This window comes from Paramisgurnus dabryanus, chromosome 15 (assembly GCF_030506205.2).
Source record: "Paramisgurnus dabryanus chromosome 15, PD_genome_1.1, whole genome shotgun sequence".
NCBI lineage: Eukaryota > Metazoa > Chordata > Actinopteri > Cypriniformes > Cobitidae > Paramisgurnus > Paramisgurnus dabryanus.
The window spans coordinates 480,940-498,624 of record NC_133351.1 but is presented as its reverse complement, the minus strand read 5'-3'; the positions used below and the strand labels follow the sequence as shown (position 1 = coordinate 498,624).

The window sequence follows — 17,685 nt, the reverse complement described above, 5'->3', positions numbered from 1 at the left end:
ATAAAAACACTTTTATGATCAAATGATTTTAGTTAATGTATTGTGTCCATCTCACAGACTCGCAGCAATCATCTGTTGAAAAGTGAGTTTTAAAGGTTTCTTTATTTATTATTGTCACTCACACTCTGTTCCCGCCCTCTGGACTCCATTACCCATCATCCTCCAGTCCAGACTCCCTCGCCTGTCAATCATTCTCACCTGACACAGCCGTCATCATCTCCAACACATTTAAACTCTTATGTTTCCTTTCAGTTTTATTCCTCCCTCAGTCACGTGTTATCGGATTTATTTTGTGTTTCCGTGTCTGTCTGTCAGTCCTTTGTATTGTTGTATTTAATAAGTTTATCGTCTTAATTTCTCTGAGTCTCCTCCCTCTCTCCACACGCGCCTCCGGTCGACACGAGACTCCGTAGAGATAACTGACCGAGAAACTGTATGAATGCAAATATATGTAAATAAAGCCCAACATCGTGTGCTTTATATTACACAAACATCACTAAACGGCATTCAATCATCATTTTTATCTCATTAAGATTGAGATAAAAATCAGTCAAAACTCTCAATAAATATACTAATAAATGATTTATATTGTTAAGTTTAAATCGCCTAATGTTACATCATGGCAGACTATACAAAATAACAAAGGAACTTGATCATGATAACATATTGAAATAATAATAATAAAAAAAAAATTTTTTATAAATATATTACAGTGATGAAAACAGACTAAATCTAATTTCTGATTATATGTACTGATGTATTCTCATCTGTTTCTGTAAACAGGTTTTCTGAAACAACTAAAGCTCAATAAACTCATTCAGTGTAGAGATGTTTTACTTCTGAATGATTGGACAATACTGCCATAATAATAATAATGTCATCAATGTGTTTGCATATGAGCTTAAAAAGTTTACCCTGATACCCTATACTACCCTCATTACACTACCAATTATCATCATCATCAACAGAGGTTTCTCCTTCATTTATTTTCAGTATTAGTTATGTTTAGTTGGATGAGAATGAGACTGATGTGAGTCAGTGGAGCTGTGGATCTTACTGACCAAAGTCTGCTTGTCTTTTATATCACATGAACATCCTGTGATGTGTAAATACTTCAGGGTTTTTCACCAATCCAGTCTGGAGAAGAGTGTGATGTCATCAGCACATCTGAGCTGACACCACGTGTGTGTGTGTGTGTGTGTGTGTGTGTTTCACAATGAGGAAGATTGTGCTGAAGAAAATGTGTCCTGCATCAGCAGAACCATGGTCTGATCTTCTATCTATATAAAGAGTTTAAAGGTGCTCTAAGCGAATTGAAGCATTTTAGACCATAAAACATTTTTTGTTACATACCGGAAACATCTCCTCACTATCTGCTTGCTGCCTGTCCGCTGATCAAACTGTAAAAAAACGCGATCTCTGTAGACAGCCCAGGCTTCACAAACGGCAATATCAACAAATGGCCAAACCTACAAACAGAAACCATAACAAAGTATTCCAGCCAATAAACGACAAGAAGGATTTGGGGGTGGGGGTTGGGCACGTTCATGAAAGCACGGAAGGGAGGGGGAGGAGTTAGCTACGCTCTGTCTGTTTGAAAACAGTTCAAACATCAACAGGAAGTGACGTCGCACATTATTCGCTTAGAGCGCCTTTAAGTGAGAACTCCTTCTATGGTGATGGTGATGATGTCGTCTTCTGCACTTTTAAGGCTCTTTAATGCTCAACAGATCTTCTGTAGATCTTAGACACAATAAGAGTTTTGTGCTGAGGAAATGAAACTGTGTCATTAAAAGAGGAAGAAAAGAATATAAACTTCTCTTATTCATTTTTAAATACAGAAACACTGACATTTAGAAGATAAAAAACTCTTCAGCAGTTACAGAAGATCATACACTCATCATGAGTGTCATCATATTTAAGTCAAAAAATCTAGAATGACGAAAAACTTTACTTAAAATAGCAAATACTCAATGCACGTGTGTGTGTGTGTGCGCGTGTGAAGTTTCCAGACAGTTTATCTTCTTTCTTTCATTCAGCATCTATGCGGCTTTATTCATGGTGAGAAGGGTTAACCCATACACAAGTTAATCCATACACAAGTTAAATCCATACACAAGTTAATCCATACACAAGTTAATCCATACACAAGTTAATCCATACACAAGTTAGTATATACACAAGTTAATCCATACACAAGTTAATTCATACACTAAAAATGTCTGAGTTATTTTTGACCCTTAAAGGGTAAATAGTGGACAGAACAAGTTAAAAATGACCCAATACTGAGTTGTTTTAACCCAACTGCTGTGTTATTATACCCTAATGGTTTATATCTTTAATTCACACAACCTGTATATTTTTGGCCTGTGAGAGTAAAGCCACGCTGACACACACATAAGAAGACATAAAATCCACACAGAAAGACCACCTGACCCAGCTGGGACTCAAACCCGTGACCTTCTTGCTGTGAGGCAACGCTGCGACCCATCTGAAACACTCATCAGATCAACATGTTTAATAGTTGTTGATCTTCATTAACTTGCAACGCAACAAATCCAACAGACAACAACAACAAACTCATTCAATCTAATGATGATGTTTTGGTGGAGTTTGTTGGATCTGCGTGGTTTAGCTTTACCAGGTTGGGTTTAAATGAAGATCATTTGTCATTGCTGAGGGATTTAATCAGGTGTTTTATTTATATAAAGAGAGGCATCAAAAACATTGTGAAAGGACTGAAACTTAAACACTGATTCAGAAGATGAAATACTTGAACAAGTTTTCTTCATATTTTCCATTTCTCTATTTTATAACAGACACTGTGTATTTATAAGATTAGAATAAAATACACACAACAAAGAAACAAATTGTTGTGATAAACTTTGATTGAAAGTTTCTTTTTACTGTTATAATGGCTATAATCGCTTGTGTCGTCATGTGATCAGATATTGAGAGACAACCAATCACAAACAGAGGATTAAGAGCTGTGATGAGAATAATACACATTTACTACATAACAGATCCAATAATAGTTCATGTCACAGCAAACAGACCCGGTCTAGAAACAAACTGTTTCCCAGAGAGGTCTTAAGTTTAGTTTGAACTGCCTTAACTCTTTCACCACCATTGATGAGTAAAAACTCTGTGTACGTTTTGTCCTTCACAAATGCAATCATCTCAGTTTTTGTTCAAAATTTGGCAATTTTGGAGAAACCTACCCATATTTGAAATGTGATAAAAAGTGCAGAGTTTCAAAAGGAGAGGTGCTGTTCTTTCATTTGATATATTGTATGTTTATAAATTTAAAGATGATAGTTTTTTGGAAGGCATTAAACTTTAGTGAAAAGTTTGTAAAAAAATAACACACAGCAACTTAAAAAAAAAGCGCTGGTGGGGAAAGAGTTAATTTAAAAACATCTTGCACTGATGCGTCTTAACATATATCACTGCCATTGTTTTGTCATTCTGATGTACATCATTATTGTTTTTTTAAGGTATGTTTGTAAAAACTACTTAAATGTAACTAAAGTCTAGTCCTGGATTAATCTAAACCCTGTCTTGAAAACTGACCCATATGTTAAAAATCATTTGTATTCTTATGACTAAAGATAAGCCATAAATAATTAAATGAAGGTTTATGTGTCTGATGATTTTTTGTAAAAACAACATTAAAAAAACCTAACAACATTTTTTTTATGACGAGTCAGAGCTGAAACTTTTCCACAAATTCCCTAAAGTTTTGTTAGGAAGCAGCACTAACATACATTGGGCCTCATTTATTTCTCTAACATAGAAACAAGCGCAGATCTGTGGGCAAATATCATCTGAAGACAGAGTTCACGTGTGATTCATGAAACATTTGTATATCTCATCATATGAATGATCGTCCATTGATTTATGTGGCTGATGAAAACTATACTAATTTGAATATTTGCCCATATAAATGAAGCCTCGCCCCTGGAATTCACATGAAGAAACACGTAACCAACCCAACCATGCAGAGCAACATCTCCATGCTAACTCAAAACTTGTGTACGAGAGGTGAAACCTGACGTGAGATTTGATGGTAGGCACCGCTCACGTCCACATTGATAAATGCCAAGTCTTGTGTGGAAACAACCGTACGTACACACAGTTTTTACTGTTGCTGATAAATGAGGCCCAGTATGTTTATAGTTCTTCACAGTTCTTCACGTGACACATCTAACATATTCAAATAAGATAATCAACATACTGTCACTCACTTCATGACTGTAACCCAGCTGAACGCTGACACAAGAGAATGAGATGAGATTTATTTTACTATAGCCCTGTTCTCCTCAAACACCTCCTGATGTTCCTCCTTTTCCACGTCCTGTGTGCTGAGGAGATTCCTCATGGAGTCTGACACCTGCTGTCTCAGCTCGTCCTCCGAATCCTCAAAGTTCCTGCAGAAAATCATCTGTTTATTTGCACGAGGATGAGTCTAATGCTGCGTACGGATCAAATGCAAAGCATTGTGATCCACGCGGGATGTAACTTTGTGTCATGCAAATGACTTTCACTTGAGTTGAATATTTTCAACTTGCACAAAGACTCGTTTGAGGCCAATAGCGCGTGTTTACGTGGCAATCTCAAAATTCTCATAATTCACCTTGGCCAACGCGACTTCATGTCTATTTGCGTCTTTGCATCGACTTTGTATGCAATCTACTCGTGCAAATTGCTGAAAGCTTCGATTTTCAACACTTACGTATCCTCATCATCTGACCGAGGCTCCAGACGATTTTCATCCGGCTCAACGTCAGATTCATCTTCACGCCCCTCTTCCTCATCCAGCATCTTCAGTGTCCCTAATGAGTGACAACAAACACACATTTGTGAAACTGTTTCTGACTTTACTCATGTTGTTGTAGAAGGAAAGTTGAGATGATTTAAACTATTGAATGTGTGACCTGTGCTGGAGGAGATGAGCTGAGCTTCAGACAGAGCGTGAAGTAGAGTTTCAGGAGGACCTTTAGTCCAATGTTTCCTCTCATGATCTCCTGAAACTTCATTCAACACAATTCATTTATACACACACACGCAGGCACGTTTGTGTGTCTGTGTGTTGTCGTGTTCATCTCACCCGTGTGACTCTCAGATACGCTGGAGTTGTGTGACATCACCTCCATACATTGAAGAGCGTTCAGTAAAGTCTCAGGCGCGTCTCGGCACCACTCAGCTCTCTTCATCTCTTCAGCTTCAGGTTTGATCTCTGACCCGTCTGAATCTTTTCTCATGCAGATATTCAGTGTTTTATTCAGTGGATCCTCCTGTCACACACAATAACACAAAGACTGACAGTCATTTATTTTTAATGTGAGGTTGCAGCACCACATTAATACTCAATCTACAGTCACAGGTTTATCAATTTTCTATAACCGCTTCAAATAAAGCTGAATGAATCCTTTAATAGACCCCTTCAAGGTTTGTAAACATTGAATGACTATCGGGTGCGCGCGCAGCATGGGGTCAAACTGTTCATACCATCCAGGCTTTATAATTTAATCTAACAGGGCTGAAAAATGATGACTTACCTGAAATGAAGTGAGCACTACAAACACAAGCCTCTTTGATATTTGCATTGTCCCAGTCTGCACGTTAATTGCTTGCAGCCGCAGATGTTGTCTTTTTTTGTTTTTGAGATTCTGCATGAATCGCGAAAACTTAACGGAAGACCTGGTGCGATTTTCAAAGCCCACGACGTAAGTAGGCATTTTTGACTCAATCTAATGTAATGACTTTTCTGACCCCGACATGCGTGTGGGAACCGCCTGTGACGTGAACCGTGAAGGGATCTATTCTATTAGATTTTCTTGTTTATAACACAAATGTTAAATATTTTTGTTATGAATAATCTGGGTCTCCTTTGATTTAATAAATATTTTGGGATAAAAAATCCAAATAGTTACATAAAATAATTAAATGAGCTGATTTGTCTTTCATTTCTATCTGGATTTATATTCACTCTATTATCTTCAAACAGGCACATATGGACACACTGTAAAGAGACATTATTTGAATTATATAAAAATATAAAGATGTTAGGCCAGCGTTTGTCTTTATAAAGCTTAACAAAGCTGTAGATCTTCTCCAATGTTGTATCATTCATCTATAAGATCATCTTCAGATAACCCCTGTATTGTCTGTAAAGATCATTTTTATAGTGATATTGTGTTAAAATGACTGTTTAAGAATTAGTTGATATAATAAACACACAAACCTCAGCAGAACTTAAGTCTCGTTCTGATCTCATCTGTGTCTTTTCATCAGTTAGTTTGATCTCAAACATGATTCCTTTCTGAAACGCACACATGAGAAATCTGAAGGTCTCCGGACATCAATCTGTCTAAAGCTCATCTGAAAGTGTGTTTGTGAGTTTGTGTATGGACCTGTTGTTTGTTCCTGTGACGCTGCTTCAGGTCTGATGTGGCCTTTGAAATCTCCTGAAAACGTCAAACAAGACAAAAGTGCATTACAGAAGATTCATGAGAGATTTTCATTGAGACTTCAGCTGGATGTCCTCGAGAGCGAGCGGCTGAGCTGTGTGTTAGTGTCAAAACCTGCGTTTCATTGGGAAGGACTCGTGACTACGCCCTATTCTCTAAATCTCCTAAAGGGGTCCATTAAAAAACTGAGCAATGAAAAACAACTTTATTTTCTCTTTATCCAGACTGAGCGACCGTGGCGTCCCCTTCCCAAAATGACTGTTTCTACTGTTGGTATTTTCACTTATGTTTTTAATTTTCAAGATTGCCTGCTCATGCTTTGCAAACCAAAACAATGGCGTTTTAGGTATTTTGTCTTTTTCTAGCTAACATTTATACCAGCTATGATTATCAGTTGTGCCAATATGAAATTTGTCAGTGTCATGCATAATATGCACATTTCTTTTACTCCAGAGTTTTTGAAAAAAGTTCCCAGCCAGCGCCAGCATTTTTTATAATTTTCACAAAAGTATAATTTCTTTTGAGAAAATGTTCTTTAAATATATAAACATACAATATATCAAATGAAAGAACAGACCTCTGCTTTTAAACAAAAAAGTTTCATCTTACCTTTATTTGTTCTCTTTTATCACCTCTCAAATAACTTTCATATCATCACAACAATTGTGTTGTTGTCGTAAGGAAAAAAAGTCATAAGGATTTGGAGCTGTATTTGAGAGTCTAAATGTTATCAATATAATAATAATACTGCTCCTGATTTACATCACAATGCTCTCCTCACATCTTCACTGAGAATAAAATCCTAGAAGCGCCCCTGGGTCAAACCCATGAATTAGTGAAGATGTGTTAACTGTGTTTAAAGATCTCAGCTGAGAAATGAAGAGTTGACTGTATGAATATCTGATACCTCAGTGTCTGATCTCTGGGGTAGCTCTCTGATGTCATCATGATACTGCTCTCTGATTCGCTGTAACTGTTTCAGATATTCCTGCAAAAAAAAAAACACAGCATCAAGTTTACAACCAATCTCAGATCTTCTTATACTATCTCACACACATGCGCAAACACACACACACACAAACACGCGTGCACACACACGCACCCATGCACACGCACACGCACACATTCTGGTTTCCATGTTTTGTGGGGACATTCCATAGACGTAATGTATTTTATACTGTACAAACTGTATATTATATTACCCTTACCTACCCCATTCCCTAACCCCAACCATCACAGAAACCCTTCTCCTACTTCACATTTTCAATAAACATCATCTTGTTTGATTTATAAGCTTGTTTCCTCATGGGGACATCAAAATGTCCTCACAAGGTCACAAAACACTGCTATTCCTATCTTTGTGGGGACAATTGGTCCCCACAACATGATAATTACCAGGTACAAACACGCACACGCGCGAGCACACACACACGTGAGTGAGACGTTCCAGACCTCTTCAATCTGTAGTTTTGGGTTGTGAGGTGTTTTCCTCTCATGATGTTCCTGTGGTTCAGACCTGGCGTTCCTCTCATCATCTGCTGTGGACGGCCTGAGACCCTGAACACAACAAATAATCAAAGGTCAGAGTTAAGATTTCTTTTAATGATGAATAAAAGCTTCATATCACTCTGACTCTTGATCAGATTTTCTTTTGAACTGTGTAGTAAATCTTCTAAAGCACAAACATTTTTAATTTGAAAAAGTTAAACCGGCTCATTTAAATTGAGAAGTAAAACAAAAGAACAGATTTAAATGTAATCTTTTCTGTACAGTCAGTTTAAGCCTTTTTCCAGTGGACAGTGAGATGTTTTGGATTTAGCAGATCTTAAATATTATCTGTCAGTTTCCCTAACGTACATAAACAATAACTCAAAAAACATTTAAATGAGAAAAAAACAACCACCCTGACTTGTGTAATATGAAATGATTGATGAAGGGCACACATGATGGTTCCTGTCACTCACCAGCTGTTTTTGTGCTCTGAGTTTATACTGATGGGCTTCTCGTCTCCTCTGCAGGAACTCATCTCTCGCCGCTGCCACGCTGACAACATCAACACGAAAGAGCGTTTCATTCAATCACAGCACTTTAATGTCATGTTGATATAAAGATCCTGTCATGATTTACTGACACTCAATCAATAGATGAGAGATGAGGCTGACAAAGTCTCAGGGTTTATTGAGAGATAATGAGAGTAAATGAAGACAGCTCACAGCTGATAGGGCTGCAGAGCGTCAATTGGAGCGTTGTCCAGAGGTTTCTGTGGATCAGCGAGATGACGGATGTGTGCTTGAGCCTGCAGCGGGTTCAGACGAGCGCAGTGATGCTTGTAGGGTCGGAGCGGACCGTCACATCTGTGTGCGGCACCAATCACAGCCGGGCTTTCAACCGCTGCAGGACAATGAAGGTTTATTTTCTATGAGATGACACAGAAGAACTGTTAGTATAGTACAGTGTAGATTTATATCTAGATTTATTTGATGTATATCTTCAAGAATGTGCATTCACTTAATCAAAACCAATATGAACCTTATATAAAAAAACACATTCCAAAAGCAGAGAAAAGAAAGAAAGAAAGAAAGAAAGAAAGAAAGAAAGAAAGAAAGAAAGAAAGAGAGATGAAATACAGCAATGAGAGCTGTGTGTTTTAATGATATACTGATATATACCAGAACAAACAACCTCTGACTAATGTAAAGATTTCATACATGATTATGAGCGTTGTATTGTTGTGCAGGTGGATGTCTCTGATCTGGAGGATTTAGGACACCGTCAGCTTCACTCATCTCATCTGAAAGACAGAAGATCACCAAACTCTTAAAGGGACACTTCACCCATTTGCATTAATCTTTGTATAGTTAGAACCCCAGTCATGTTTTTGACTGGTTGTGCATAATTTTCTCAGTTGCCGCTGAGACAGGAGAAATACAGATTTCAGTGTTGCACTTCCTTCTTTCAATGATGTAAAAATCATCATTTGATTTTGAGGGAGTGAGACTACAAACACTCCTTTTCTCAGTCAAATAGGCACCAAATTCTAAATGTATGTTACATTTCTACTACAAATATGACGCACTTTTAATAAAGATGAATGTTTCTATGGGTGAAATGCTCCTTTAATGATTCTTCTTCAGTCTTTAATTACAACTCATTTAATTATCTCAATCATATCAATATCAAAACCCATGCACACAAACAAACAAACCTTTATAATTTGTGGCTTTAGGTTGAGCTGCTGGTTTGTGTAAAACATCGTAACTAAACTCCTCCTTTAACAACTGAAGAAAAAAGAAAAACATCTTCATTATATCTACAGTGCTGTAGTGCATGTGTGTGTGTGTGTGTGTGTTGATGTAGTGTAAATAATAATAAAACACATCTAAGGGCTCGATATAGTTGTGCGTAGGTCCTATAGCGAATGTTTTCAGTTATAGTTTTGTGTCGTTGTCGACGTGCAATTACACATGCTGGTCAACAGTATACACACATGTAACCCACAGTCGCAGTGCACACGACTACACCTCATACAATGGTGCACTGATTCACACTGAGTATTTTTGAGTATTTTGTTGTCCACTGTGTAATGATTTACTGAAAGAGCTCATATACTTGTGTGCAACTTATGTTGTTTGAAGGCAAATTTAGCTTTTGTTGCATATTTTAAATCAGTGGTTCTCAACTCCAGTCCTCGGGACCCACTGCTCTGCACATTTTGGATGTCTCTCATATCTGACACACTCAGTTCAGTTCATGGAATCTATCCTAATGAGCTGATGATCTGAATCAGGTGTATTAAATAAGAGAGACATGCACACGAGGACTGCAGTTGAGAACCACTGCTTTAAAGGTTTGGATGTGTTTAGAGTGGTTTGCTAACAAAATGTGTCATTTTGACCATGAGTGTCACTGTTTAGGTGTGTGTGTTAACTGAGTTTGAGTTGACGGCTGCATCAAAGCAATCAAGAAAAACTGTAATGAGAAGAAAAAGAAAACTAATTTAAATGATTGCAGTATCAGACTGCACACAACACAACTATGAAGGGGTCTGAATACTTTCTGAATGTAATGTAGTGAATAATGAATAAATCTGTGATTGGTTTTGCTGGTGATTTTCAACTGGAGGTGTTTGTGAGGTTTACGGAAGAGTGACAACTCTTTCATTCAAGACGAATTTCATTTCAAACAGTTTCAGTAAATCAACTCAAAATTTTACATTATCACTCAAAAGTATTCAGATGTCTCTGTGAAATATTTATCAGGCTGATAAAAAGTTAATCGGACTAAACACCCAATCAATGAGAATTTCTATCAAGATATATTGTCAATTTGAAACATCTGGAACAAACCTGGGGTGTGTTTCCCAAAAACATCATACGCTAACTATGGTCGTTGATACCATTAAACTCTATTGGTAACCACAGAACTTGTGACCACAGTTGCTTTTGGGAAACGCACCCCTGGTTGTTTATCTGTAAGTGATTGTGTTGCTATAGTTATTCATGTGTAGTTAACATCATACCTGTGTCTCCAGGTGTTTTCTGATGTGCAGCTGTAATAACGGCTGTTTGAGGAGCGAGTTAACTGACGGACGGTCACGAGGATTAATCTTAAACAGATGGTTTAGTAGAAGTCGTAGTTCAGTGCTATAGCGCTCAGAGACTGGAGCGTAGCGTCCTCGACAGATCCTCCAAACCAACTGTCTTAAATTACTGCCTTCAAACTAAAATACACACAACTGAACAAATCAACATTAACAATCAAACAAATCCCATCATGTGTGTGTGTGTGTGATGTACTTACTGGATGTCTAAGTGTACAGAGTTCATAAAGTACACATCCCAGAGACCAGATGTCCCTACAGATGACACAAACCACTGATTTCAGCACACACTTCAAAATACAGATCATGAAATCTCTTTAAAAGCATTAGGAGTTCTTTAGGTTTGCTGTGAACATCAGACATTAGATGTGATCTCCAGACACATCAGGTTTATTATCACTGTAAGGACCTCCAAAAGACATAACGGCTTTTATACGGCACAAACTCTTGATTTAATCCTCTAAACCTCACAGAAATCTTTCTGCATTTTTACATTTTCAAAAAGTATCTTTGTGTACCGGTATGGTGACATGAGTCTCCATCAGTTTGTTTATTTAATTTGAAGTCTCCCCCCCCCCCACACACACACAGTCTGGTTTGGATACAAACGTTTTGTTGTTGTAGGGTTGGTTTTCACAGATCTCTGGAGACAGGTAATATGGAGTCCCAACACAAGTTCTGGCCAGCTCCATTGTGCTGTAAGATACAAACAGATAAAGATTTGACTGGAAAAATACACAAAACATCATAAACACACCAGCACACACTCACCTGTTCAACATTCTCGCAATACCAAAGTCTCCCAGTTTGACCTTCAGTCCTCCATCAGTCAGAAAGATGTTCTAGATATCACATGACATGAGAGAGACTAAATCAAGATTTCACCAAAACATGCACAGACACACAAGAAATAATGCATGCAGAGCTGAATTAGGAAAATATCCATTAATAATAAAAGTACAAAAAACAAATCCTCGATCTGAACTCAGTCCTTAAGTTCATCACAACCAAAACAATACTGATAAACTTATCCAAATTATAACACAAACAAAACTAAATGACATCATTTCAACCTTACAGATCAAAAACTGAGATCCATCTTGATCAGATCAGACTCAGACACAATCAGTTTCCTGAAAGCAACTATAGTCCTAAGTTCTGATGTTACTAAAAGAGTTTGATTTCATTTGAACAACAACTCTTTCTTCTACGGTGTAAAATCTATTAGACAGCTGTAAATGCGTCTGAGAATGTAATGTTTTATTTCTCTCACATACTGTTCATTATTTTACATTTAAAGATCAGACTATAGGATAAAGTAGGAGACTCACTCAGTTTAGTAAATATAAACTAGAGTTATATATATATATATATATATATATTTAATAATAACTAACCCTTGTCTGTGTATAATGTGTTAGACTTGATGAGATTAGTTGTTTTGCTGTTCTTGTGTTGCTAATCTATTGTTACCTCATCAAAATAAATGACTAAATGTGTTTGATTATTGGTACCTGTGTTTTGATGTCTCTGTGAAGAACTTTTTTGTCATGAATGTGCTTCAGGCCCAGACAGATCTGAACAAACCAGTCTATGATCTGAAGAACACACGCACACACACACACACACGTGTTAGTCCTGACACAAGAATCTCTGTATCTCAATCTATCACAGAGCCAGCATCAGTGTGTGTGTGTGTGTGTGTGTGTGTGTGTGTGTTGTGTTGAGTTGTGTTTTTATGTGTGTGTGCGCGCGCTGCACCTGTTGCTCTGTAAACGCTCGTCCTTTTTGCATTTTGATTGTGTTCATGAGATCCCCAGCATCACAATATTCCATCAGTATGTAAAGATGATTCCTGTCTGCACACAACACAACACAACACAACATTGTGTATTATTGATGGATTCTCAGCTATCTTCTTTCATTCATCTACTGTCCTCAAGTAGTGACAGTGTCATCTGTTGTTTGTGTCTGTTGTGAACTCACTGACCATAAAATGATTTATAAAATCTAACAATGTTTGGATGCCTCATCTTAGATAACACAATCACTTCCTTTCTGGAGGCGTCCTGATCCCGCGTGGACATCTGAGAGAGAGAGAGAGAGAGAGAGAGAGAGAGAGAGAGAGAGAGAGAGAGAGAGAGAGAGAGAGAGAGAGAGAGAGAGAGAGAGAGAGAGAGAGAGAGAGAGAGAGAGAGAGAGAGAGAGAGAGAGAGAGAGAGAGAGAGATGATCTCTATATGAAGAAACAGACATGAAGTAGATACATTTCTCACAGAAGCTCTCACACCTGTCTCAGGTTGATCTCCTTGATGACGTAGAAAAGCGCGGGATCTGCGTCTTTGGGTCTGACCAGCAGCGCGCGTCCAAACGCACCGCGTCCGATCTGACGGATCAGATCATAACCATCCATGATGATCATTCACCGGAAGTGCGATTCACCATAGCAACGCATCAACAGCGTCACAGAGTGTCAACTTCCATCGTGAAGAAGTTTGTTCTCCATAATAATCAAAGGTAAAAAAATCAAACTGAATTAAAAAATAAAGTCCACGTATTTAATACACGAGCGCAAGGCATTCTGGGATTTACAGTTTCACACGACGCTTTATTATTTTCTTATGAATATTTGAGGAGAAGAAATGGCAGCAATCGATTTATGTCAGATACGGCTTAGCTGAAGTCAGGACTAACTTAGGCCTTTGTTAAATTACAATGTTTAAGCATCTTTTAAAGATGTTACTGGTGTGTATCTTGAGATAAATCAATGAGACTGGTTTATTTTAAGATCTATACGTGTAAGTTATTTTCAGTTGAGTCAGCTCAAACATGTGTTTTAGTCTAGACACTAGGGTTAAGTCTGTGAAACCAAAGGTTATAGTCTGTCTCCTTTAGTCATGTTAAACATCAGTAACTCAACATATCAAAAACTAGCCATAAATCTCTGTTGACTCATATTGAACATTAAGATTTATTAGTAAAAATCACATTTCTCTCTCACACAACTGAAATATTACTATATAATTAGATGAAGTATAATGGTGAATATTTATAATATATTTATATTAACTCAAGTTCAAGTATAAATTCACAGTCATGTGTGTTCATATTTAAAGTTTCAGAGACAGAATTCAAAAATAACTAGTCAATACTAGTAGAGGTATGATGCATGTAGTATAGTTTTATTCCAGCAGATGGCAGAAAAAGTTAATAAATGCAGAAGCTATTCAGATTACAGTTTTTTTGAATTGTTAAAACACTAACCCCCAATCTCTGCACCAAATTCATAGTGGCCTAAACCCATTTGTCAAATCATGCACTCTTTTTGCAAAATTCTAAACACAAACTTCTCACTAAAACACACATTTCACACTGCAATGCACTTGTTTTATAAATACTAAACACATGCAGGCAGAAGTTGAACACAACTAAAACACCGTTATCATCGAGTAAACACAACAACTCAAAATTCTACACACTTTTATCTAATGGTATTTTTTACCAATTGTGTGAATTGGAAACAGTCTGAGAGGTAGATGAAGAGTATGAGGAAGAAAAGGACACCAGAGACAATGCAATTGGCAAAATTTGCAGTTGGATTGCTGACTTTTTACAAAATACAAGTGCTGCTTACAGTAATATTGAAAACTTACTATTACTTGCAGTACTTACAGTAAAGTATTCACTATATTCACTAAACTAAACTTGTGATTACAGTTATAGAGATTTTTAACAGTATTTGTCAATTGTGTTGTTATGTACAGTAAACATGTATTTTTCTATAAGCAGATCTCCTGGATGTTGTGTTTTCCATTTTTTAAGGTAGTGTCTAATGGATGCTTGAAGTGTTTTATATTATAGACTTATGTGTTTATGATTTGAAAGCTTAGTTTGATTTTGAGTACAAGTGAAATGGTTTTGAAGCAATTGTTTGATTTTGCTAGAAGAGTCAGGGGTTCTGGGAATTTTGTTTAAAATTGGGATTTGTGTTTAAGGTTTTGAGAAAATGAGTGATGGTTTCAAAAAATGTGTTTTAGCAATTCAGAAAAACTGTAACAAACATTGACAAACGGGTTAACATGAGCCTATTTCTTATTCATTCTCACATGACGACAATTAAATGGAGGGAGAGAGAGAGAGAGAGAGAGAGAGAGAGAGAAGAGAGAGAGAGAGAGAGAGAGAGAGAGAGAGAGAGAGAGAGAGAGAGAGAGAGAGAGAGAGAGAGAGAGAGAGAGAGAGAGAGAGAGAGAGAGACTCATCATCTCCAGATGTTGATTTAATCACAGGATCATAATCTTAACATTTCTTTCCTAAAGATAAAGTCATCCATTATAAACTCCCTCTGGTTTAATAAAAACAGCAGCGGATAGATGGGAGGAATTTTTCTTTCACCAAATGACTTTGCTGTTATTGAAGAAGGAACAAAATCGAGATGAACTGTGGGGCGTTTTGGACACATGAGGTGAACAGGAGGTTAATGGAGCAGACAAACGACCCAATAAAAACAAAATTGAGATGAATTGAATGACATCACAATCATCAGCTGTAATGTTAGAAAGCCAAAGTGCTTATAAAGCAGACAGACACAAATCAAACCCTTCTTTAATGTCAAGAAATATTCAATGCTAAATCAATTTATATAAAAAAATAAAACTCTAAAAATCTGATTCATGGAAAAGTATTTGGATGAAGGCGATCTCTTTTTGTGTAAAGAAACATTTATTGGTTGTCAAACTGAAATTAAAATGCATCAGAAACCATTCATCCACACGTATCCTTCAAAGATAAATAGATCATGTTTGTATATTCACATACAAAGCAGAACACGTCCACTTCAGTGTTGTTCAGGACTCAGTTCAGATGGTCCATGTATCCGTCTGTGAACAACAGAAGAACTTAAATCAGCCCGAGCGGCCTTTGATCAACAGGATCAGGTGCTATTTAACATGAATACTGAGCAAGAGTCAAGTCTCGGTTAATCTTTCCATCAAATTAAAACGCTTTAGCAAGACTTTACTGAAGAAGATCAGAAATCTAATTTTAATGTTTGAAAACCTTTTCTCTCTCTTCAGTTTTAATTAGTTCATAAAGACGAGCGACGGCAAGTCAGAAGCGCTCTCCGCCGTGAGAAGTCATTCATATTAACAGAAGACAGAAATGAGAATTATAGCAGCTGTGAAGACCGAGATGCAAAGAAATGACTTTTTAATTATCAGCCCCTCTCCGTTCAATAATGAGATGATGTTGGGAGAGGACAGTCATTTCAATTAGGACCTTAATACCTCGCAGGAGAAGCGAGAGAGCTGAAGGTCAACGTGACCACAACAGATTTCATCATAAAAGGAGAGGGAGTGATGGGTGTCTCTCCTTAGCTTCTCGTCCTTCTCTCAACACCTTTAAATCTGTCTAGAGAATTCATCTGTATTCAACCATCACAAATCTCCCATTCTTCAGAGGAATTATTATTAGATACAGTGCATTAAAACATAACTGTGGTTTATCACACCTGAGTTCAGTTTCTGTAGCCACACCCAGGCCGGATTACTGCCACACTTGTTTGCAATGAAGAAATCACTTTAATATGTAAGTGAAGTAGACCAAAAGATCCTCAGAAGCTGCCATCATGCCGAGATCCGAAGATATTCAGGAACACAAATGGTGAAAACATGAAACAGTGGAGAACCTTCACAGGAGTGGCCGGCCGACCAAAATTACCCCAAGAGCACAGAAACAACACGTCTAGGAGGTCACAAAGACCTCACAACAACATCCAAAAAACTGCAGGCCTCACTCACCTCAGATAAGTTCAGTGTTCATGACTCCACCATAAGAAAGTGACAAAAAGGGGGAAAAATGGCCTGCATGGCAGAGATCCAAGACAATAACCGCTGCTGAGCAAAATGAACATATTGACTCGTCTCAGTTTTGCCAGAAAATATCTTAATGATCCCCAAGACTTGGAAAAATACTCTGTGGACTGACGAGACAAAAGTTGAACTTTTTGAAAGGTGTGTGTCCCATTATGTCTGGTGTTAAAGTAAAACAGCATTTCAGAAAAAGAAAATCATACCAACAGTAAAATGTGGTGGTACTGTGATGATCTGGAGCTGTTTTGAAGCTTCAGGACCTGGAAGACTTGCTGTGATAAATGGAAACATGAACTTTGCTGTCTGAAGGGTAATGTCCAGTCATCTGTTCGTACCCTCAAGCTGAAGAGAACTTGGGTTCTGTAGCAAGACAATGACCCAAAACACACCAGCAAGTCCACATCTGAATGGCTAAAGAAAAACAAAATGAAGACTTTGGAGTGGCCTAGTCAAAGTCCTGACCTCAATCCTATGAAGATGCTCTGCCATGACCATAAAAAGGCGGTTCATGTTTGAAAACCCTTTAATGTGGCTGAATTACAACCGTTCTGCAAAGATGGTGGACCAAAATTCCTCCAAAGGAAAAATAAAAAACCTTTTATTACCATTTAAAAACTGCATGTTATCTTTAACTAATATTTACATTTGTTTGATGATCTAAAACAGGGATGGGCAACTTCAGTACTGGAGGGCCGGTGTCCTACAGAGTTTAGCTCCTTCCAGGACAGAAGTTGCCCATCCCTGAT

At 37.5% G+C, this 17,685-nt stretch overlaps 1 protein-coding gene across 3 annotated transcripts; it reads right to left on the bottom strand.

The window, feature by feature from the left end:
• Positions 1-2,123: 2,123 nt before the first annotated feature.
• On the bottom strand, positions 2,124-14,245 carry LOC135733636 (serine/threonine-protein kinase Nek5). Of its 3 annotated transcripts, none has more exons than XM_065252417.1 (20): positions 13,363-14,245; positions 13,064-13,160; positions 12,835-12,932; positions 12,588-12,671; positions 11,845-11,915; positions 11,683-11,769; positions 11,274-11,328; positions 10,993-11,193; positions 9,679-9,751; positions 9,182-9,264; positions 8,687-8,889; positions 8,438-8,516; positions 7,926-8,030; positions 7,381-7,461; positions 6,417-6,470; positions 6,248-6,325; positions 5,111-5,297; positions 4,938-5,027; positions 4,736-4,835; positions 2,124-4,430 (listed from the first exon to the last, which is right to left on the bottom strand). In XM_065252417.1, exons 1-20 carry the CDS (start codon positions 13,492-13,494, stop codon positions 4,298-4,300), a joined length of 2,091 nt encoding a protein of 696 aa, XP_065108489.1. In that variant the 5' UTR covers positions 13,495-14,245; the 3' UTR covers positions 2,124-4,297. The 3 variants fall into 3 exon arrangements, with proteins under 3 accessions (XP_065108489.1, XP_065108488.1, XP_065108490.1); XM_065252416.1 differs by having other exon boundaries at positions 2,125-4,430; positions 4,938-5,033; positions 13,363-14,243; XM_065252418.1 differs by lacking the exon at positions 13,064-13,160 and having other exon boundaries at positions 2,125-4,430; positions 4,938-5,033; positions 13,363-14,242.
• Between the last annotated feature and the right edge of the window lie 3,440 nt (positions 14,246-17,685).

Coding starts and splice junctions, on each gene's coding strand:
- LOC135733636 (XM_065252416.1), bottom strand. CDS start 13,494: ATGATCATCATGGATGGTTATGATCTGATCCGTCAGATCGGACGCGGT. Junction 11,916..12,587: donor ACAGAGACATCAAAACACAG/GTACCAATAATC, acceptor TGTGATATCTAG/AACATCTTTCTGACTGATGG. Junction 8,517..8,686: donor GCTCTGCAGCCCTATCAGCT/GTGAGCTGTCTT, acceptor TGATGTTGTCAG/CGTGGCAGCGGCGAGAGATG.